We start from the raw sequence: 23,938 nt of genomic DNA, 5'->3' as shown, positions 1-23,938 counted from the left end.
AAAAAATCGCTTCATTTAAAATCTTGGCAGCGATAAAAAATATATAAAAGTCAATGACTAGACTGGATGACCAATCAACAAACGCTCAGCAGGAATAGAGAATTGAAATTTGAAAGACATTTTAAGTTTTCTAATGAAGAGGCGCACTTAGAAAGGATTTTGCGTTCCTCAATCTTTAACTTTATCCAATTCATGCGTTCATTTTTTTTAATCAAAGAACGGCAAATATTATAACAATATAATTAATTTTAGTTTTAGTAATAACTGTAATATATATTTTTAACTTGCAACGGGCACAATTGCGACTATTACTAAGTAAGATGTTACACTAAATAACTCTTATTAATTCATATTGACAAAGCCGACGATTATTAAGACAAACAATTCATTTATTTCTATACTATTGCTATCTTGATTTTTATTCTAACTTGAGACTTTTTCAGGTGTTTGATATGCGACATTGACTATAAAAATTATAAAATGTATATGATACACATATCAAAATAGCTTATCACCGTAAGTCGGTTGTCATCATTTCACATTAGAGATACGGAGTGAATTCTTACAGAATCGTATCGCTGGCACTGTGTACTCAATCGATTGTCAAAACGATTCGTCAACTCAAAGTAGTCTAAAATCGTGTATACTGATTATATTGTATATAAAACCTTTTTTTTTTTAAATTATTTTTTCTTTAAATCGTCTATTATAATTAATGAAATTTGATATTATTTTATATTATTACCAGAACAACTAGTTTGAACAAGATTTTAACTCAATTGGTTGGTTGGTTTAAATGCAGTTGCAAAATTTTACCCAGACATAGGTACTAACAGGTGAAGTTTAAATTTGAATAAGGATCTGCCTAAAACGTTTAAATTAAACAATGCACCAAGAATAACAATCTTGTTTTTTTTTAGCCTGGGTTCTTTGTAAACAGGATTGGCAGTACACGAAATTTTCATCACGATCATTTGAACAGACATATATATAAACTATTATTTTCATAGATGCTTATATACCAGCGAGCGGCGGCTTGGGTCGGCCCTTGTCCGGTTCCAATAAGGGCTGTGATGACAGAGTATTGTCGCTTCCATCGCTCTTGTGATTGCTTGGAAGCTGTAACAATAATATACGAATATGTTAAGTTTAAAACTTAAATGTCTCTCTGCTAGGCCTTTTTAGCCTATTTCAAAACATAATAGATTTAATTTGATGATTGGTTTAAATTACTAATAGAAAACTCCAAAAACTGGTATAAAACTAAAAAATATATATTTTTTTTTAAATTCTTAATTAACGGTAGGCTTTCATATTAAGGAATGTCGATTATAATGTATAAAAAGCAGTTTAAAACTTTATTATTGAGTCATTTGTATCATAGTTACTAATGTATTGAGCCCAAGGCAAAGGGATTTCCCTGACCAGAATTATGAATGTTCAGATAAATGCAACGGGACGGCAATTATTTAGCGGTGAGCTGTAACTGAGTAAAATACGAGTACAACGCTTTAATAATGTTTTTTTTAAAACATATATATAAATATATATATTTATCGGAGGAAGTGGCGGAATAATATTTTGTATAAATTTTAAATATGTTCTTAAATAGTAGTTGTATTGCGAAGTTTATTATGGTGTTAAATCTTACTAATAAACTCAAAGTTACTATTGTAATATTGCATCGTACGTCACGACCAATCAGAGTAGAGGTTAGTCCTCGAGCGGAGTCGAGGCGCCATCTTTACGTTTTGGCGGGAAATACGTAGTGATTATGTAGTCTATAACGGGAATTTGAAACGAATACAAAATAGTAATTGTGAAGTAATTAAACATCTTGAAAATTTAATTAAATTGTATGAAACAGTTTCTATTTTGTTTTGTGCTCGCATTCAATCCGGATGACGCCCACAGGACCTGTAACCCCATTATGATGATGTCAAGGAGGATAATGGTCTTTTTCTGCGACGTATATATTGATATCGATCGAAATTGAATTGAAGCCATATCATTGGTCGAGATCTTGAATAATCTATGGATTCATAAAAAGGCGTATTGAATGTCGAAGTTACTGTTGAAACTTTGAGAGTCAAATTTAAGTTAATGTATGTAGCCGAATTGTGTTTTTATATAAGTATATACTAATAAATTACTTTTTGTTTAGTGTAATATGACTGATCTATTACAAAATCGCTTAAAATATATTAAACTAGGATTGTTAATATAAATTCATCTTGCAAACTGCTACATACTTTATTTATGAGTTAATTTTGACGGCATCGATTTTTTAAATTCTTGATAATGAAATGAACGAAGGAAAAGTACAAAGAAAGTCGATAAAATATTATATTACTTATATTATAGAAATTAGACATTGTCATGGATTTCCATTAACATGAATATATTTTAAATTATATTCGAATAGGTACATATAAAATAAATCGGTTTTTCCTTAGGAAAAAATACATTTGACGGTAATTATATGACCTGCACTTAAAAGACCTCATGTTTAATTATCATTAAAACCAGACGTAATTAATCTTAATTTTTTTGTTATAACATAAAATTATGGTGGAAAAACTATTTATGTAATGGGGTTTTCGCACCTGAGCGCAAAGGAAGCGAGAATAAACTATGTCGCGTTTAAATGTATATATAATATCATGTTGGTGATTAAAAAAAAACAATTTACATTAAAAGACTAGTATTTTCCTCATTAATAAAGCGCTGTACTTTAGAACATGCCGTTTTACTCAACAAATATAATTGTATATCTTTGAACCTACACTTGCTTACTTTGGTTTCGATTTGAAGACTACGAAGCAGACAATGAAACTCGGTGTTTAATTTAATAATTATCTCAGTGAACTAAACGGTAAATATTCTTTATTCAAGTTAGATTATAATATTAGCAATATGAGATGAGAATCTTCTTACTTAGAAGTATTGAAAACTTGATTTTATAATTTACATATTTTTTTTTTTATGTAATCCGTAGGCGGATCGGTAAATGGGCCACCTGATGTTAAGTGGTCACCACCGAACATAGACATAGGCGCTGTAAAAAATATTAACCATTCCTTACTTCGCCAATGCGCCACCAACCTTGGGAACTAAGATGTTATGTCCATTGTGCCTGTAGTTATACTGGCTCACTCACCCTTCAAATCGGAACACAGCAATACTAATTATTGTATTATTGCTTAGCGGTAGAATAAATAAGGAGTGGGCGGTACCCAAAGGAGTTTGCACAAAGCCCTACCAAGAAAAAAACAATTATTGTAACTGATTCTATCAATTTAATCTATATTGTTATATACTTTCATATATATTGTTATATATTGTCTATGTTAATATATAATTGGTGGCAATAAGTTTAAATCAATAAACGCAATAAATATTGTAAACACACGTAAAATCATTGTGAACATGTTATGACGTCAATTTAGGTACATTCTCTTTATATGACACTTTTAATTTTTGTATTTTGTTCGTGACGATTTACGTCTTGCGACATAAACTTGGCTCTGGATCGTCACCATGGACCATGTCCATACCACGAAATTAGTCAATGTTATTTGCGGGTTCTCAGATCTTAATGAGAATCGCTAGAGCTGATAACTCCCCAAGGATGTTTGACTGTCGTCATGATTTAGTTGGAAGCAGCCCCGCCTGGTTAAGTCCCTCTTGCTAAATATTACACTGAGTCATTCACTCTGTAATTATTATTTGTGTGACGAACACTTATCAAAACAATACGTCAACGTCCTGCCATAATTTGTTGTTACCCGAGAGATTTTATCAACAGTTATTCCTCCAAACTCTTTGTTCTATCAGAATACATCATCGAGTTCAGCATCCTTCCTTTTCCGCTGTCGTCCAAGTATAATGGGAATTACTAGTAGTTCAGAAACTTCAGTTATAAAAGCTGATTATAGGCACAAGGGATCATTTTTTATCTTCATTGTTTCCATAGTATCTTAGTGATATGATACATGATAGTGTATGGAATATCATACTTCTTGTAATGTGTCTATGAGATGGGTAACTGGAAATGTAGTGTCGAAGTGCCTTATTAAAGTGACTCACTCACCCTTCACCACCGGAACAGAATAGTACTACTTGGGGCTGTTTGGCGGTATGGTATTTTATATGATGAGGGGATTGTACTCTACTGCAGCCTTACAAAGCCTGACCACCATGAGTTCCGAAACAATAGGATATACTGTCAGGGTTTGTAGAGTAGGTTAATTTATTTGATAACTTATTTAAGTTCTCAATTTAAAACAAAGTACTGTTATTTTTGGGAAATACCTGCTCCTCACGAATTTATCAGTGCCTTATCAGTAAGTTAAGGTGCTGTAGTAGATTTTATTAGTATAAATAATATTTATAAATAGGACAAAGACATTTGAAGTCAAGGTGAGTTCAGCTATTAGGGTCAGACAGTCATTAACCTATATAAAGATTACGTATCATATTATCTTAAATAATTGTACTCCTGCCCGAATTTCGGCCACGGCTAATAATATGAGACTCTTTGAGAAGAAGTTTGGAACTCATTCCATGCTTTGCTAACCCGTGGATACATTGATGGATACATTTGGCAGAATGTCATCATGAAAATAGCAGGCAATCTCACGATGTTTTCTTACACCGCTTATTCATGGAATTCAGTGACGCCTGTCTGGGATTTAAACACGCAATCTTCGGTTTAACTTCTGGTCTCTAGTCAGTTTTGTAGCCCAAAAACCAAAGGATAATAAAATTATCATTACATGTTATATCATGTTAAAAGTAAAACAATAAGTTAACATTAAAACAATATGTATGTTGTTCGTCTAACATACTCATAATAGGATAGTAAGTATAACATTACCTCGATAATAAAATAGTTTGTTTGGACAGAGGCAAGTGAAGTTATTGCGTTCATCAGTCAAGAAAATCTCTACAACAATGGGGAGTTGAAAAATTGGTAGTGTTCTTCTCATATATCCTAAAAATATTGGTCCAGCTTCTGACATCTCTTAAGTAGTATCGGATAATGCGATTGAAGGAATAAAGAGTATCTGTATTTGTGCTCTCACTTAGGCACTCTTACAGTAATATCAACTGATGAATTGTGTTTAGTTGACCACCAATACCAAAATTCAATCAGAAGAACGTCGTATGTAAATAAATGTTTCATAGGCGAGCCTGTTTTGATGTTTTAATGATTTATTAAATAATCTGCGGTGAACTGTTTTGTTTTCGCAATGAATAAATAAATGAGTAATACGAGTACTTAGAATTAACTATATATTGTTTAGGCATTGTTCTCGGCTTTATTTAATCTCTCTTAAAGAGATATCGGGGTGTAATAAAGAGTAATCAACATGATTGATACTAAGATTCTTGCCGGTTCATCGCAGTAGAATCTACATTCGGAACCTGTAGTAGTGTTCCTTGATCATGACGATTCAGAAGTGCTTGTAACGCCTATTTTTTATTGTGATTTTGAATAGGAATAGACAAAAAATAGTAATAATAAACTATATTTAATATTACCATATTTTAAAATGTAATAGTGTTGATAATTCACTGAAATCGGTATTATTGTATAAAGTGACATTATAATATGAGGTCAATAAACCTGTCCAATAGTATACATACACATCTATGTCACTAAATACATACATATGCATAAAGTAAACGCATTGTCCTCAACTGTGCTACTCGTACGTCAATTTTTAACGGTAGACATTCAGTGAATTGCCGTCAATTACCTACATAGCTATTCATTTGTATGTAATGAAATAACCTTGAATCAGCTAAGCACAGTTTTATACTTCTGTGTTCGTTTTAAATAATTGCCCATCTGAGATCTTTTATATATATATGTATGTGAACTAAAGTCGGTCGCCTACGACGTCTTTTTGCAGCGATGCAGCAGCTATGCTGTCGCGAGTTCGCAGCGATACAGTCCCGATACGGCAATCCCTCCATTCATTGCCAATGTCACAGTCGCGCGCTTGCATCGATACACCGATACAGTCACGATACTGCTGTAGCGCGTTGCAAATGCGACTAACGCACATTAGTAGCGTACATACAAAATGACTGAACTGCGTCGGAGTTGTATCCAAAAAACTGTTCTCGTACGCTTATATCGCTAGCACTAGCTTAACCTCAGGATACATCAAAACAATATTCTAGATTATGTTAAGTCTTAAAAGGGCCTATAGATAAGTCCGCGATAGCATGCGTCGATCTTCTAAGGTTCACTCATAAAAACCATTTTTATCTATTACAAATTAGTAAAAAAAATCCCTCATTTGCGAAGCCATTTTCTCCAGTCAATTATTGTTCTTAATGAAATAATTATCATATTTTACCTTGGGCATTGAAATAAATATTAAATGTTACAGGAAAAAACTGGTTCGCCGTAAAACGGGTAGTCGGATTGCAACTGATTGCAGTTATAATTATACAAATTGACACATTGTGATGTATATACAATTTTGAGATAATTCTATAAACTAATAAATAAACGTTATATAATAAATATATGTCTTACTATTTTCTTGGTAATCGGACTTCACATTTTCTTTATTGATAAATGACACCCTGGCGCGAAGCCAGAGCGGGCCGCTAACTCGCTAGTTAAATACTTAAACCTTCTCTGAAATGCACTGTATTTTCTGGAGTAAGTTTATTGTATTGACCTAGTAGTTTTTCAGTTAAGGGATAAAAAAACGATACAAAAATCCTTTCTATAAATAGCGTGACGTCGCACACGCCATATTCTCGTCCCATGATGTAAGTATATACTAGTGTATGCTATTTTAAAAATTCATTCTTAGAATTATCCGGTACATGTTTTAAGGAAGTAATTGTAATCATTTAAAATTTTCCTGAAATATTTTCCTTATTGATTTATGACGTCGATACGTTTAATACATACATATATATATAGAGCTAACTTTATGGTAACAAGGCGTAATATAGACTGAAAGTAATACCTTGGACGTCTGTGATGATTTTGTGACGTGATTATGACGTCATGAGATATTTAATGGACGTCACTCGTTAGTCATAGACTCTCGTTAGGCAGGTGGTAATGTGTAGTACATTAGTAGTCGTCTGGTGGTCAAAATAAATAAACGACCATAATTCGTTGCCAATAATTATAATATAAAACTCGAGCCCGCATATAATTTAATAATGTATTTTGTCAGCCTTCGAGGTCGTATTTTTTACTTCTTATTTAAATAGAACCAAAAGTAAATTTAAAACAGAATTAAAATGTTTTTGTTTATATTTTATTTAAATTCTAAGACAAATGTTGAAGTTAGTTATTTTTTAGTTATTTTTAGATAAATGTTTGAAATCGGCAGCGTGACGCAAACATTTAATATATATTTTTTAAATCTATATAAGTTATTTGTATTACATTCTAATTGTCGCTCGTGTCGTGACGGTTGTCAGGTTAGGTAAAGAAAAGTAACTTGTGTCCTTTCTTGGTTCTTGGTCAAGCTCCATACCAAATTTCATCAAATTCGGTTCATTGGACTGGTCGTGAAATCCTAATAGACAGACACACAGACAGAGTTACTTTGGCATTTATAATATTCGCATAGTATTTCGACTTCAAGGATCCCAAATCACACACTCATAATGGTTAAAAAGTGGTACAAAGTTTTCACATCACGTAGTTTTTAATGATGAATCCGTATTGTTGCTAGGGAGTCTATTATTTAAACATTAATGTATATGTCGCCGCGAATATTATTTAGCTGGTTAATTTTATTATACTCTTAAAAATTATTGTAAATGTTAAAATGATTGTGTGGGTAAAATATGTCCGGTATTGATTTTATAAAAAAATATTAATCGTGTAATTACCATTAATTAGATAATGCTACTGCAATTCGGTTTAAATTACTTTTAATTATTTTCATTAAAAATTATGAATTGTTTTATAAAAAGAATTGTCAAAACCATTTTCTAATACAGAGATTTTACATCATCTGTTTGTTTAATAATGAAGTGTTTTCGTGGTTGATGTCCGCCTCTGGTGGGGTGGGCGATTTAATAAAAGAGGGTTGATTTAAGTACGGGGGACACTTTGTTACCGATTTCGGTAGAGAAAACATTGTAAGTAAAATCTATGTTAGTTAAATAAGAAAAAGCCGTGTTGATTAAATAAAACTAACTATTTTGAACTATTGCTTGTTTTTGTTAATACTCACCTTTTTATTTTTAAATCAAATAAATGCCGACGATATCTTAAAGTTGCTTTTCAGTAAAAACATAAAATTATTTTAACTACAATACAAACTACAGCAGAGCCGATGACCAGAACAAAGTCAGTGGTTCTGCGTATTTTTTTAAATAACTGTCTATATATACTTTCTTTCGTAATTTAATATTTACAACTACTAATTTACTAGAAATAATCTCCGAAAGTACAAGTCCGATATCAATCATTATTCACGTAGGTTTTAACAGGGGTCCATTTAATGAGGAATGTTGAACTATAAAAGGTGCTGATCTCAGAAGCTACAAGACTGTTTTAAATATTTTTTGCGTTATATCGTCCTTTTGTTTAAGGAAGTATAATTTGCTATAAACTTCAAGCTACGGTCGTTAAGAGCGGAGAAGGAAACAATATTTAAGGCAAACCAATCATTTAAACTATATTTATTTAGATGATGATATTAGACATGGCTACTGTCAAAGCGTATGAACCCGATGAAAATAGCTTGAAGTTAAAAGATAAATTATAATTAAACGTGTTCTCTCACAGTGCGAGTAGGTACCTGATTTATTTTAAATATCAGTGGTACTATTACGGTTATAGCATAGCAACTGTAGCTATCAAGTATTTGTTGCGGATTGATAAATGTTGCAGTCGATAAGTCAGTATTATGGAGTATTATGCTACTGCACAGGTCCATCATACTGATTTATATATTTTTGATTGGATTTGATATCAATCCGCACTAAACATTTGATAGCAACCGTTGCTATGCTATAACCGCAATAACACCACGGAATGTCTAATAATAATAATAATCTCTTTGAATGTTATAAATGAAATTTAGTTTGCCATGTTACGTACGCAGTTGTTAAGGTTTTGAATATAAGTTTGAATCAAAACGTGGGCGAGGGCATCGACCCCATCGATTCATTCGTTACAGCCTCATTGCGAAATATGCTCATGATGTAATGTTTCTACGGTAAAAACTTCATCTTAAATTAAAATTTTGTTTTAATTATTTAAAATTAAATAATATTTATACTTAGTGCCTCTATTTAAAGCGGTTGTTTAAATGTTAATATAAATTTTGTATGTGGAGATTTTTTGCTAACTACTTAGAATATTAGGTAAAAATATAAATAATTATAATATAATAAATTTTAATGCTTAATATTGCTATTTAATCAGTATCTCCAATTTTTTTTCTGTTGTTTACATATATTTATTTTACAAAATAAAAATGCATTTCACGTAAATACTCTTGCCATTTTTTATTTTTTAAGTTGATTGGTCGTCGTGCTTTGCGATTTTCTGTGATTTCAATATACTTAAGTAATATATTTGAACACAAAAAGATCAGACGGTCGTGACGCAACGGTCCATTCAAAAAGGTACATTATTCAAGTACCTACTCAAGACAAAAGAATCATTAAATCGTCATTTTACAAGATGTATCAAACATAAATTTACTATTTTAAAATATACATTTTAACGAGAAGAACCGGCAAGCAACTAAATAATTTTATAGGGATAATTTTATCCATAGTTACTTATTCATTGTTTCATATCTAATTTGCAGAGTCAATGAAGATTAATTCTAGAGCATTATATCTATGATATCTAATTGCACATGTGGAACGCAAAACGAAGATATTCTATTGAAATGGCATTGGACACATCAAAGTTTTACATCAAAGCACAATTTTATTTGCTTCGTATTTTGCCGATCTTTTCAACTTTGCCTATCAATAACTGCACGACTCATGGAGTGGAGTTTAGCATCAGAGTGCCTTACGGTCGAAACATTTCGCCTCATTTCGGCAACTACATATTTTTATTGTTATATTCTTGTTAGTTCACGAAAACGTGATCTAGGTATTCCGAACGATTAATAGCTTTACTTGTGCCTAGATACCTTCTCCCTAAAAGGTGAGGAGGCCTTAGTCCAGCAGTGGGAAATTTACAGGCTGTTAATGTATGTAAAAAAATGTGTGTAGATATATAGACATTCTTACATATTGCACACACACATTTTTTTTGTATTGTTGTGTTCCGGTTTGAAGAGTGAGTGAGACAGTGCTACTACACACACCAGGGCCTAATATAAAAAAAAACGTATCTTTATTCTATTTATAACTGTTGCATTTTGGGCTTTTCCAAACGTATTTTTATTCGATCAACGACATTCGCAAGAAAGAATGTTGGGTTTCAATGGTGGAACGAGTTTTGCGTACGTTGCTTACGTTGTTCGAAAACTAGTTTTCGACGGCAAACAAATTTTATATTTACGTACTGCATACCTCTATTATTACGGTTCTTTTATCTCTTTACTTTGGCAAGGCACTTATAATTTTAATGTAATAATATGTAATGACCGGTGCTTAGAAGCTTTGAATATTAACCGAAGATTTTGTATTAAATCGTAGAGAAGCATCACTAATTTTTAAGTGCATCGTGTGGAAACCACGTGTCCAGTCCGCATCGAAGCAGCTTGGTGTTATAAATTCCAAACCTTCCCCTCATAAACGAGAAGAGGCCTTTGTCCAAGAGAGCAACATGTACAGGCTTTGACTTTAATCTTTTATCTTATACTTGTAGTCGCCCGCGGCTTCTTTTATTAGTGCAGGTGGATATGTATCCAAAACATACGAACACTCTAAATATATTTACAACAAAATACATTCAACACTAGCAACTTGAAACCTCTGAGTCCTCAATTACGGTGATTAATTACACTGGCAGAGCTATTGTATGTTGGAAGCCATTATTTAAAATAATACCCTTCCCTTATTATGGTAGCGTTGAGAATTTACAAGTTAAATGTTATTTATATTTTTCATTTATCTAAGACATGACATAAAACACCAACTACTTATGAGTGTTACGTTATATATATAAACAGCAAGGTTCTATCATTTGAATAGGCTTTTATCAACTTGACCCGTTTCCACGTATATATATAATAAATACGGTATTTACGTCATTAAAATTTTACGATTGGTTTGCGATTTTTTCGCGTCAATTAAAGTTGATTGTATTGCGCTATAGGTTTATCTCTTGTTTTTTTATTAAAATTTCTCAGACGCGCTGTCTGCTGTTATATCATATATATAGTTTTTTATTTTATTTTAGTGTGCCTACCTGTATTTTTATTGCCAGACAGCATCATAATCTCAAACATTTTTTTTATATTTTATTAAAAATCTGAGTCTGGTAATACTAACTGGTGGCTGTACAGTGTTCGAAATGCATTGCTTAAAAAAAAAATTGCGTTAATATTAAAGTCGTTGAAAATAAAAAGTAAATATGAACGTGTCGTGTGTCATGTGTCACGACACCTGGCCAGAAATTAAAAATAAGTTTTTGGATTTTATATTTGACATATTTCCACTACATACATATTGTTTGTTTGATATTATATTATATGACATATTTTTAATAAGTAAAATAAATATGGTAATATACACATTTTAGCTTCTTGATTTAACATTAACTATGACAAATTTTACACATTTTTGTACACACAAGTTATCTCTGCCCTTAATCCTTTATTAGGGAAGTTTTGTTTTTAATTGAAATAAATCCGCCCTCGGGGTATAGTCTGAAGACCATTGTAATTAGTACAGAATTTAGAAATTGTGACCTCTTTCATTTTTAAGTCGGGTAAAAATGGTGTTAGGTACTCGCTGTTTTTGTGTTTGTCATTTTAAAACAATGAAGCATTATTAACTTAAAAAGATTACACGACGTGCTATAACCAAAATAAACAAGATTTTAATCTGTTGAATTAATTTAACGCAAACACAATATAATTTTATATGAAGGTAATTTTTTAAATGTTTGTACTTGAAATGTCGCTTGTACTATCAAAATGATATAAATGGAGTGACTGAAAAGCAGCGTCGGGGTCCAAACCTTGACTAGACCTTAGTGGTCTACGTTTTGAAATTAGAGTAATAATAATAACGACATCACAGACTAAAATAAAAAAAAAAAATGTTTTATAATCTGATTGCACAGATTAATAATTGCACGTCGTGTTATTTTTGTAGCATATTATTTTTATATATCATATATTTATTTTGTTATTATTTATTATATTTTAGATTTAAAAATAACTTTCAGTGTTTTTGTTGTTGATCTTTTTCAATATTTTTTTTCTTGTATTGTGTGGTGTTTACAAATAATAATTAATTTCTATTCAAGTACTATAAATACACATAAAACTGTTGTAAACATACAGTTGATGTCTCTTTTTTATATTCAGTTTTTCATCAAGTAACTAAATACTATATTTACTTCTAAAATTAATTAATACTTCTAAAAAAAGAATTAAACTGGCATACATTTTCTTATATCGACGTGGATATTTTATTATTTTGAGGTATTATAGTCTTATGTTGAATGGACTCTGAATAGGAACGGGTATATCCTGCGTTAGTTTGATTTCCAAAGTTGTTCCTATACAATATATAATTTTTACTGACTAGAAATTCCTGGAAGTTTAGAATTTGGCAGTGTTTACGCTCCCGTGTCTTAAAAGACTCGTAAAACCGTTGGTGCTATTCCAAAACTGTTTTTTCCTGATCGTACCGGGTTGCCGTTTCATCTAGCGTTTAATACAGTTGTGTAAAATTACTATTTGAAAGTGCTTGTAAAAGTATATTTTGATTTTGACTATATTAAGACACTACACGGCCTGCGCTCATCCACAGAGTTGTGCTTAAATGTGTTAATGTTAAATACCAAAAAATTTCATATAAACCATTATGATGAGTTACGAGTTTTATCATTCAATTAATATGACAATTCGAAAATAGCTTTCAAAGTTCAGCTTATATTAAGAATCGCCTAATTGTAAGATAATTTCCGAATGGCTTAAGCGATTTCATCGTAAAGATTAAGGAAGACAGAAACAATTAAATTTCAACCTCTGCAAATATATGGACAAGGCGGTTCTTGTAATTGATAAATTAAAATTGAAGACAATGGACATACATACATCGAAAAATATACTATAGTACATTCATGCGTATCTGCAATCCGGCAGAGTGACGCAAAGATAACGTATTATATATATATATAAAGTTATTCTGTGCGAACTAGTACAAACTTACAACACGATCGCGATACAACAGAAAAGTGATTTGAGACATTGATAATATTACATTTAAAAGATACACGTATCAAAATGGCATATCACTGCAATGAGTTTTAACAGAATAATGCTGCTGGTCACTTTTCTGCTGGTTATTTTTGTGCTGTCATTTATGTTTTATTTGAATTATTTTAATCTTTCTATGTTTTCCTAGTTACATACTTTTTTTAATTTGGTGAATGACAACTTACATTAATCTTATTTTTTTCCTAGTTAACTTTTTTAAATTTGTTGTTAGAAGCCCTACGTATAAAATATCATTGCAGTTAATCCATAGGTATATTATTGTGAAATGTTTTAACAGATTAATAGAACAATACCGCTTCCCAGTAACGGTTCTGCGTCAATTATATTGTTAATGCTCGAAATGGACATACAACGTTTTTTTTTTAAATATCTCTGAGCTATTCGCAACAGAATTGTTTTAATCAATTAAGTTAAATCAGGGGCAGGCATGTGGAGCAAGACGTCATTTTATACAATAATTTATAGTCATTATAAGTCCAGAGTTAGAGTCCATACTATAGACATTAGACGAATACCTAGGATCTATCTTGGAGAAAACTTCTTACAAAAAACATGATATATCGACAAGAGTGTTATGGATAGATTTTTAAGTTTGACGTTTGTCACAGACTATTAATTAAGTATTTGGCAGTATAGATGTAAGCAATAAATGTTTTATACAAATGTATGATATTATTCCCTCCATATACTAAAATGTTTAAAAGGTTTTCTCAACGTCCCAAAAACCTTTATGTCCAGCCTTAGCCATCAAAATAATAATAAAAATAATATATAATATTGTTATATAAGTAAAAATGGTAGGCTTTAAATATTAACAATTGAAATATGCTTTATTGTTAAGATTACTTAAATAAAATAATTTGATTTGATTTTAATATATTGCATAAATACATATAAGTGTAACAAATAATGTACTCTTTATTTCCGGATGTTTTACAGAATTATTAACTTGAATTAAAACATATTACTCATGCGCCATTCTATTGAGACATATATAGACCAGGAAAGTACAGTATATCAGTATCCTTGTTTGTTTTGTATAAATGCTTATTATTGACTCTACTAAGGCTTTGTGCATGTCAGAGAAACAGTAATGTTTTGACGATCAACTGGACCACCTGACCTATGATAACCGAAATTAGAGCAGAGAGACACGTGACATTTGAAGACACTTTTTACATAACGCATAGGAACCACCAATCTTGGGAACTGAGATGTTATGTCTCTTGTGCCTGTAGTTACACTAGTTCACCTTTCAAATTGGAACACAAAAAATCTAAATATAGCTGCTTTAAGCTGCTGTAGGTTTAATTTAAAAATGGAATGCAGCAAGCTAAAATGTGTTACAAATAAATTATTAAATAAAATTCAACATTTTTTTTTATTATTATTATTATTTATTAAGCTTATGGCTTCTGTCAATAGGTTGACAATTCTGCCAGTGTCAGGGTTGAAAAATACACGTGGTTGCTTAAAACAGCACTTTTTCGTTCTGCCAAATGACCAGTATCACGATCTAAAACAAATAGGACATCACAGTATATCAACACAAACACCAACTAAGATATAAAATAATAAAACTACCTACATAAATATACTTATATAAATAATATGTACTTAAACTTATTTAAAGTTTAATGTTATATCTTTCAATATACTTAAATAAAATAGTTATAATAGAGATTTCTGAAGAAGACAAAATACAGGACATGTTGAAAGGGCGAGGGAAAGTAGGAGGAAGAACATCATACAGTGAAACAGGGAATCTGGTGCAATCAAAGAAAATATGTTCAACGGTACCCTCATCAAGGCCACATTCACACAAAGAGTGGTCCCGAACCCTGATTTTTGATAGAAAATGAGGGCTGCAGTTATGGCCAAGACGCAATCGAATTATTGTCGAAGTAGAAAATTTAGAGTAGTTACGAAACTCAAAAAACCAGGGTTTTAATGGAATATCAGGTTGTAAACTGCCATAAAATTTACCTTTTACATGACGGGTAAAGTTCCATACATCATTCCAGCGCTTATTCAGATCAATTTTAGCGAGAGAACGTAAATCTTGGGCAAAACAGTTAGCATAAGTCTCCGTACCATTGCGAATAGACCACTTAGCACATATATCAGCCTGTTCATTGCCGGAAATCCCGGAGTGGCCAGGAATCCATGCAAGGGCTACTTCAATTCCAGCACAGTGACACTTATAAAGAACTTCCCGAGTTTTGAGGTTAATTGGGTGAACATCTCTAGAACGTAAGGGAAATTTTAAAATATCCTCTAAACAACTGCGACTATCAGTGAAAATTATGGTTTTATTAAGGTTGTGGGATTCTACCAGGGATACAGCTTCATAAATAGCTATTGTTTCTCCAGAAAAAATAGATATCCTGGGAGAGCATTTAAAACTTAGGGTCAGCTTCATGACAGGAACCCACACCGCTGAACCCACAGGGTCGTCTGCAGATAGTTTAGAGGCGTCTGTAAACATAGTTCGCCATCCGGGAAACTGCTCATTTAAGAGGTTTTTAAATCGAGCGTTGGCTCCAGGATCTTCTTTATTAATACCAAAATATGTAATTACATTGGGCCTAAAAACAAGTGCATCAAAAGGAACAGCAAACAAAGGATTACCAGGAAATTGAAAAAGAGGAGATGCTGCAATAAATTTTTCATAACTTTTGAAAAGACAAGGAGCTTCTTTATGAGTCCAATAAGTTGAAGATGGAATAAAATTTGAAAGTTGACAAAGAGAAGTAAGTAATGGGTGGCAAGAATTTTGAACAGCTTTGTAGAGGAATCTATCACAAAGATATTGTCTACGAAGAAATAAGGGAGGGTCGAGACATTCTACTTGGAGAGCTTTTATGGGAGAGGACTTCATGGCACCACAAATGATGCGGAGACACTTAGCTTGAATTTTGTCCCATTCGGCTAAAGCAGATTTATTACATGGTTCAAGCAAGAATGACCCGTAATCAAAATGACTCCGAACAATGGCGTTATAAAGGAGTTTCTGAGTGTAGGGATGAGCACCCCACCACACACCCGAAAGAGACCTCAAAACATTTACACCAAGCTCACATTTTTCCTTAATGTAGTTAAGATGTACCGTGCCAGTCATTCGAGAGTCAAAGTATACCCCCAAAAATTTTACGTTATTTTTTACTTGGATGGTCTCATTTTCCAGAATAATATTAACATCCGGTATCAATCTTTTTCTGGAAAACACCACTGCAGAGCTTTTGAGACCAGACAGAGATAAGCCATGATCATCTAGCCAGATATAAAGATTTTGTATAGCAGAATTAAGGCGAACAGAGCAATCGTCGATAGATTCTGAGGCATAATATAGAGCTATATCATCTGCGTATTGTAATATGTTACAATCGGATGAACAAGAAGAGTCAAGTTCAGAAGTATATAAATTATAGAGAATGGGACTTAAAACTGAGCCCTGAGGTAACCCCTTCCATACTATTCTTGGGGGATGCATAGTACCTTGGACTCGAACAGAAATATAACGTTGCATGAAAAGGTTACATATAATATTAATCATCCTCGCGGGAAGACTCAGCTGGAGCATTTTCTGCCTGAGTAGCGGGAGGAGAACATTATCATAGGCTGAAGTGACGTCAAGAAAGACACCAACAAGATGGTGACCCCTTGAGAGGGCCAGGCGAATTTCCGAAGAGAACACGCTCAGGCTATCCATCGTGCCCATACCTTTTCTAAACCCAAACTGTGATTTTGGCAAGATATTCCTGTTTTCAAGAATCCATTCTAATCTATTTTTTATTAAGTGTTCCATAATTTTAGCCAGAACTGACGATAAGGCAATAGGACGATAGGAGGAGGGGTCTTTAGGATCTTTATGGGGTTTAAGGATAGGAATGATGATTTGATGTTTCCATGACTCAGGAACAAACCCAGTTTCATAAATTTTGTTAAGAATAGAGAGTAAAATTAATTTTGAACAGTCAGAACATTTCTTTAAAAAGGAATAAGGAATACCATCAATACCAGGGGAGGAGTCGTGGAGATTGTCTAAAACAGAGCAAAGCTCATCACATGTAAAAGGATCATCCATTCGATCATAGGAAGGAGGAGAAGGGGAAGATGAAGGAAAACAATTTTCAAAAACAAAAACAAAAGGTGGAGCCAGCCTATCCAAAAAATCATAGAGCCAGACAGAAGGGTCGTTAGAAACAGGATTACTATCACTGAAAGAACCTCGGAAGTTTTTAATTTTTTTCCAAACAAGTGAAAAAGGGGTTCGGGGAGAAAGACTCTCACAGAAACGAAACCAGCCGTTACGTTTCTTCAAGGATAATTCCCTTTTTGATTTGGCATTTGTACTTTGAAAATTTAAGTAGTTTTCTAAAGATGGAAACTCCATAAAGACCTCTTCCATCTCATCCCGTTTGCGGATGATTTCCGTGCATTCATAATCCCACCAAGGGGGCGAAGGTATGAAATCTTTAGGAGACTTTTTAATTGGGATGAATTGATTGGCCGAAGTTAATAAAGCAGAAATAAAATCATTATAAGTTTGTAAAAAGTTTTCAACAGTTGTTACAGGAAATTGGTCTGTCTGGCTTGTAACGCATTGCTGAAATTCTGCCCACTTAGCCTTCGAGATACGAAACTTTAAGAGAGGAGGAAATGGCATAGGCGAGACAGGAACAGTATGGGATATGGAGATAAGAATGGGGAGATGATCACTACCATATGAGCAGGATAATACCTTCCAGTTACACTGAGAGGCCAGATTGGGAGACGTTAAGGACAAGTCAACACAACTGGGATTCTGAGATGGAGGAGTTCTTCTAGTAGGCGAGCCATCATTTAATAAGCAAAGGTTATTATTATCAAAGAAATCAATGAGGTGAGCAGAAGGGTACTCACACTGAAGGGAACCCCACATAGTATGATGGCAGTTGAAGTCACCTACAACAACTAAAGGGATAGGAAGAGTTAAGAGGATAGAGCTTAATTCAGAGATAATGGAAGAATTAGGAGAAGGAATATAAATTGACACGAAGGTTGTATTTATAGCCCTGACGGCTACAATATTAAAAGAGGGAGAGTGGTGAGGGAGAGGAATCAATGAATGGATAAGGGATTGTTTAAGAAGAAGGGCACTTCCATCCCATCCACTAACATGATCATCGCGGAGACATGAATATCCAGGAATCCGAAAACGAGAACCCGGCTTTAACCATGTCTCCGAGATGGCCAAAATATGAGGATGGTAGGAGGTAATTAGAGAGATTATTTCATGTTTTTTATGTCTAATGCTCTTGCAATTCCATTGGAGAATTGTCGCCATTTTTATTAAGAGAATTAGGAATGAACTGATTAAGTTTTTCAGTGACAATGTACGGTAAACTGATATTATGTTTGGTAATAATATCGATTAAAGAAAGCAAAAGTTGGATAATATTGGATAAATCAAGATTTTGTTTAGAATTATTATCTGAAGTTAAAAGAGCACAACCATTAGGTTGGGAAGATTTTGGAGAACTAATTAGGGCAGAGTGAGCTTCTTTATCGAATCCCTTACTAAGGGGAGGGCGAGGTCGTTGGTTGAGAAGAACAGTTTTCCGTTGGGATGAAACAGGAGGGATTAAAGGGCTGGAGATTTCATATATTGGAGTGAGAGGGCTCATCGTAGGGCGAGTGGGAGTGGACATAGAGTTCGGAGAAGAGCGTGCGGAGTCAGCAAAAGAGCGACGGGTAGGGCGAAAACGGAGAGAGGCTTCATTGTATGGGATATTTTCCTCTGACATCACAATTTTTATCTGTTTCTGTCTCATATGTTCTGGGCAATTGAGGTCAGTAGCCAGATGTGGACCTGAGCAAGACAGACATGTAGCCTCACAACGGGGTACTTTACAGGAACGTCCATGATGAGGTTGAGCACACACAAAGCACCTTGGTTTGGACCTGCATTTATCTTGAGTGTGCCCAAAGCGGCAGCAATTGTTGCATTGGATAGTGGGAAGGGAGTAAAGGATTACTGGAAGAGAAGTGTAACAACAAAAGATTCTCTCAGGCAAGGTTTGACCTAAAAAAGTCACAACAACTGTTTGAGTAGGTAACCATTCAGTTTTATCGTCAGTAACAGATTTTCGGTTCAACCTTCTTGCTTTTATAGCCCGGCAACCTGGGGTGGAGCATTCTATACTACTCAGAAACTCCTCCATAGACCAGTCGATGGGAATTTGCTTCACAATACCCATTCGGGTAATGTGAAAAGCTGGGATAATTATTTTATAATTATGCTCCTGGAACAATGGACTGTCAATGAATTTATTGGCAGAAGAAGCATTCTCAAATTCAACAACAACACGGTTACGTCCTGCTGATTTAATTCCTCCCTTGATAACACCAGAGACCTTATTTCTGTAAATAATTTGAGCAAATTTAAGTAAATTAATTGTATAACCAGCTGATGGGTCGGGTTCCACTCGTGAGGCGTGGACAATAAAAGGGCCTTGATCGGAGTCGTTATACTTCAATTTAGTACCGCTAAATTCGGGGAGTGTGAATGTATGTTGAATCGAAGCGCTAGGGGGAGAGGAAGCATCCCGTTTGTTTAGAATACTCTCTGTAGCGGTTTGAGAGCGTTTGGCAGCCTTCAGAACTTTTTTGGAGTCTTCTCTGATTATAGATTCACTAGACATCACAAAATCATGACTTATGGAGTCACCTCCGCCCCCATCCGGGGGCTCCTCAGATTCCATCACCAACTACTAAATTATTAAAAAAAACACTTACCTCACAACAAGTAATAACGCAGGACAACACAAATATTAGTAAAACTAAGCAATATTAGTACAAAAAACCTAATTTAGAAATCGCGCACGTGTAGTAAACAATACCACTCAAATTCAACATTTATAATTGCACGTTCATACTGCAAATGTCAACACAAATGTCAAATAAAAAAAAACCAATAACTCGTATTTGGCATTTACTTGGGTTTTTATTGAAATACTTAATGACAAGGTTTTGCCCGATAGCTAAGTTTTAGTTCCCTAACTTTCGTATTTTGCAACAAAAAACTTTATAGCAGAAATTCGCCTAACTTTTGTATAATTTTGTGTCTTACCAAATGGAATGTTACATTCAATTTCTATTATATTTTTAATTATATTCGATTATATTTATGATATAAAGTTAAAAAAAATTGGTACAATTAATTATATTCGAATTTCGACGAATGGGAGACCATTATTTGAAATAAATTCTGTCAAAGATTTAATGTAATTTTTATTCGGCTAGACATAATAAGATATTACGGGTTTTCCTTATAATTTTTTTTATGAATATAATAATATTATGTCGTATTTCCAACTTAAATCAAACCTGTTCAATAGATAATAATCAGCGCAAATTCTGTCTATTAACAGGTATATTTAAAAAAAACCCCGTTGATATTATTGACTTATAGGCGAAACTCCTTTAAAGACTACAATGAAAAAAAAGATTATTATGTTTTATGAAAGCCATGACTACATATATATTAGAAAGCCAGTGATAACAAATATGTGTATATATTTAGAAACTTCCCCCATCAATAGACATAAATCTGTTTATGTAATCATTATAGAATTCAAAGTTGTATGACAAAGACGAACACTTGTGTGTATATTTATTAATTAAATATTATAACAGCTATACAATAACATTAATTTATTAATAGATTTATGATATCCTACTGATCGATTTTGGTCACTGTATTATTTTGTCTATATGACTATCAATAAGTAAGTGTAATGCTTCTATATTGAATAAAGGAATTTGAGTTTGAGTTTGTAACCATTCTCATGTAAGCCTAACCAGCTGCGCGGCACAGATGTGCACATGTGTGTAAACAAACACAGGTGAACTCTTTCATCCTTCATTCTCATAATCCGTTGGCATCTGACAGAGTTCAGGTGAAGGAACAACGTATTTATGTCCTTCTGGCTCTGAGATGCTTTTCCGAATTTCTCGACGGAAAAAACGAATCAATTTTTAATGTCTCGACCCGGGTTTTAACCCAGGATTTCTACAGTTTTAAAGCTTGCCATAAGGCCAACGAGGCAGTCAATGTGTGAGTTAAAAATTAAACTAAAAAAAACAGACTAATGTCTGTGGAAATAAAAACAAAATAGGTAACTATAGCAGTAACATGATGAAAAACGATTGAAAATCAAAAGTTAAAGGTACATCATTGTACTGCTATAATGTTTATATGTAGAGGTATAATTGTGTTTGAAACAGCTAACTAGTGAAGTCATAAATACTAATTCATGGTCACATTTATTGTGACAGCTCATCGCAGACAATGTGAATATCAATTCAATTTAGTTACGTATCTTTATAAATTTGATCCCTTTTATTCAAGTTAATTTAAATAAACAACAACATTAACACACCGTCGACGTGCTTTTCTATCTCTAATAAAAAATAAGATACTCATATTTTTCATCGTACGTGTTATTGGCATTATAATCTGTGCCTTGGCTCAACTGTTAGACACCAAGCTAATGAAAATATACTTTATTCGAGTATGTTTATCAAACGCTTGTTTGTAAACACGTTATAACACAAATAATACTTCTATTCAAAATTATATAATAAAAATAGTACTTTGATTTGTATTGTAAGATTCGATTATACATAACATAGCGTAATCATGTAAACAAAATCATGTAAACAATAAATATACGCATACGCTTTATTCTCAATAAGTGATGTACTACTTTATTTAAAAGAATATAGCGTGAAACTATGACCAGTTAGGAATGTGCGAAACGTAGAATCCAACGAGAAAAACCGACAATCAGTAGTTGCAATATAAACTAGCGCGTTTAAAATAAATGAAAATCAACAGATGTCGATGTTTTAATTATTTATGTACCATTATCTAGAATACTACTTTTGTCAATTATATTTCATCAGAGAACCCTGTTGGAATAAATTACATGTACGTACTAATATAATATTATCACTTATCATTACTAACCTTGTCTCTACCGTTAGTCTTTTCATTCGAGATGAGATGAACGTCTGGTAGAACTGTGCCTCGTGGAGATGCAGGTGTTCCAAAAACCATTTCGACATCATTCATGTCCAGTGTTTTCGGAGCCCTGTGGAACCCCGGCGTTTCCGTTCTATTATTTAAAGCATGACCTTCTGTAGACATTTTCAAGACACTATCACAGGTTTTTTTGTTATTTTAAAACTTAACACTATCAATTAAGAATATTATTTTCAAATAAATTATCAAATATATTTAATTTGTTCCTGAAATAGTTTTCAAACAAGCGTTCGATGAATATACGCAATGGAGCGAGTCGCGGACGTTCACGCTCTGTCGTGATTTTAGCAATACTGAGTTACTTATTAACTCTGTAGTACAACGAACTACGAGCTTTAATGAGTTGATCTCTAAAAATAAAAACAGTTTCATAAGAGTAATTTTAATAGCAGAGTAATATTCATCCATACCTTTTAAATTTAGTTTTTTTTCATTACAGTTGTGTACTTTTTAATTTTGCATGTTGAAAAACTTTACGCGACATGGATGAAACTGATGCAGTGATTGGCATAATTTTGTTAATTACATCTATTTAGCTAATGACTTGTGACGTATGTTTTGCGTTTAACATTGAATTGAATTGAAGATTAAAAACATCAACGGTTTCAAGGATGAGTGCCAGTGTAATTAGAGGCCCAATCGAGATAACATCTTACTAATGCTTGGTGGTGTATTCGCGATATAAGAGATGGTTAATATTTCTAACAATTATGTACGGTGGTGACATTTATGTGAAATCAGGTTTCCCATTTAGAGGTCTGCTTATCTATTTTTAATAAAATAGATAAGCAGACCTGCAGAGACAAGCAGACTGAATTCATTAAAATTTGACACTTTATTCTACGTCATAGAAAAAAATATACAAAAGATGTCAAAAGAATAATTAGAATTTAGACTAATAAATAAAATCATAAAAAATCTAGTCCGAATTTATGATTTACTTGACGTCTAACGGTATTTTATTATTTTATTTGAAATCATTAAAATTAAACGCAAATAACTATTTCTAAAGTACATATTTACTGAATGAATCAACATTGGTGAGAACTGGTTAGATGACCCGGCGGGAAAACCTTGATCGGTGACGTTTTTAATGTCAATGGAAACCAAAACATTTGGTACATTCTGTTCTAGATTACGAATTGATGTGAAATATTATCACATTAAATGTGTGTGTGTGTATTATTTGTGTCAATAACTTGGCAATGAGAAGTTTATAACTGCCGTGATTTATGTCACGTAACGTCTGTAAGTATATCGATGCTGGATTAAGGAGAGGAAGAAAATTCTTGAGAAGAATGTTTCGGTTTTTCTCCATATCTTCACAAATAAGTTTATATACGATTTTTCTGTCTCGTTAGTCTAGTGGACTAGACGAAAGGTCGCAATATCGAGGTCGTTGATTTAAACTTCAAGGCAA

General features: G+C 32.9%; 1 protein-coding gene across 2 annotated transcripts in view; it reads right to left on the bottom strand.

The window, feature by feature from the left end:
- The window catches only part of LOC113396524 (ninjurin-A), a 28,518-nt gene extending 5,726 nt beyond the window's left edge, over positions 1–22,792 (bottom strand). For both annotated transcript variants that reach the window (XM_026634496.2, XM_026634497.2), the window contains exons 1-2: positions 22,444–22,792; positions 1,023–1,119 (exon numbers count right to left, since the gene is read on the bottom strand). In XM_026634496.2, coding sequence (XP_026490281.2) covers positions 1,023–1,119; positions 22,444–22,623 — 277 coding nt within the window. In that variant the 5' untranslated portion in view covers positions 22,624–22,792. The remainder of the gene's footprint in view (positions 1–1,022; positions 1,120–22,443) is intronic.
- Positions 22,793–23,938: the final 1,146 nt, after the last annotated feature.

Source organism: Vanessa tameamea, chromosome 15, assembly GCF_037043105.1.
Source record: "Vanessa tameamea isolate UH-Manoa-2023 chromosome 15, ilVanTame1 primary haplotype, whole genome shotgun sequence".
Taxonomy (NCBI): Eukaryota; Metazoa; Arthropoda; class Insecta; order Lepidoptera; family Nymphalidae; genus Vanessa; species Vanessa tameamea.
Note: the sequence above shows the minus strand (reverse complement) of the source record. Positions and strands in the feature narration are given on the sequence as shown.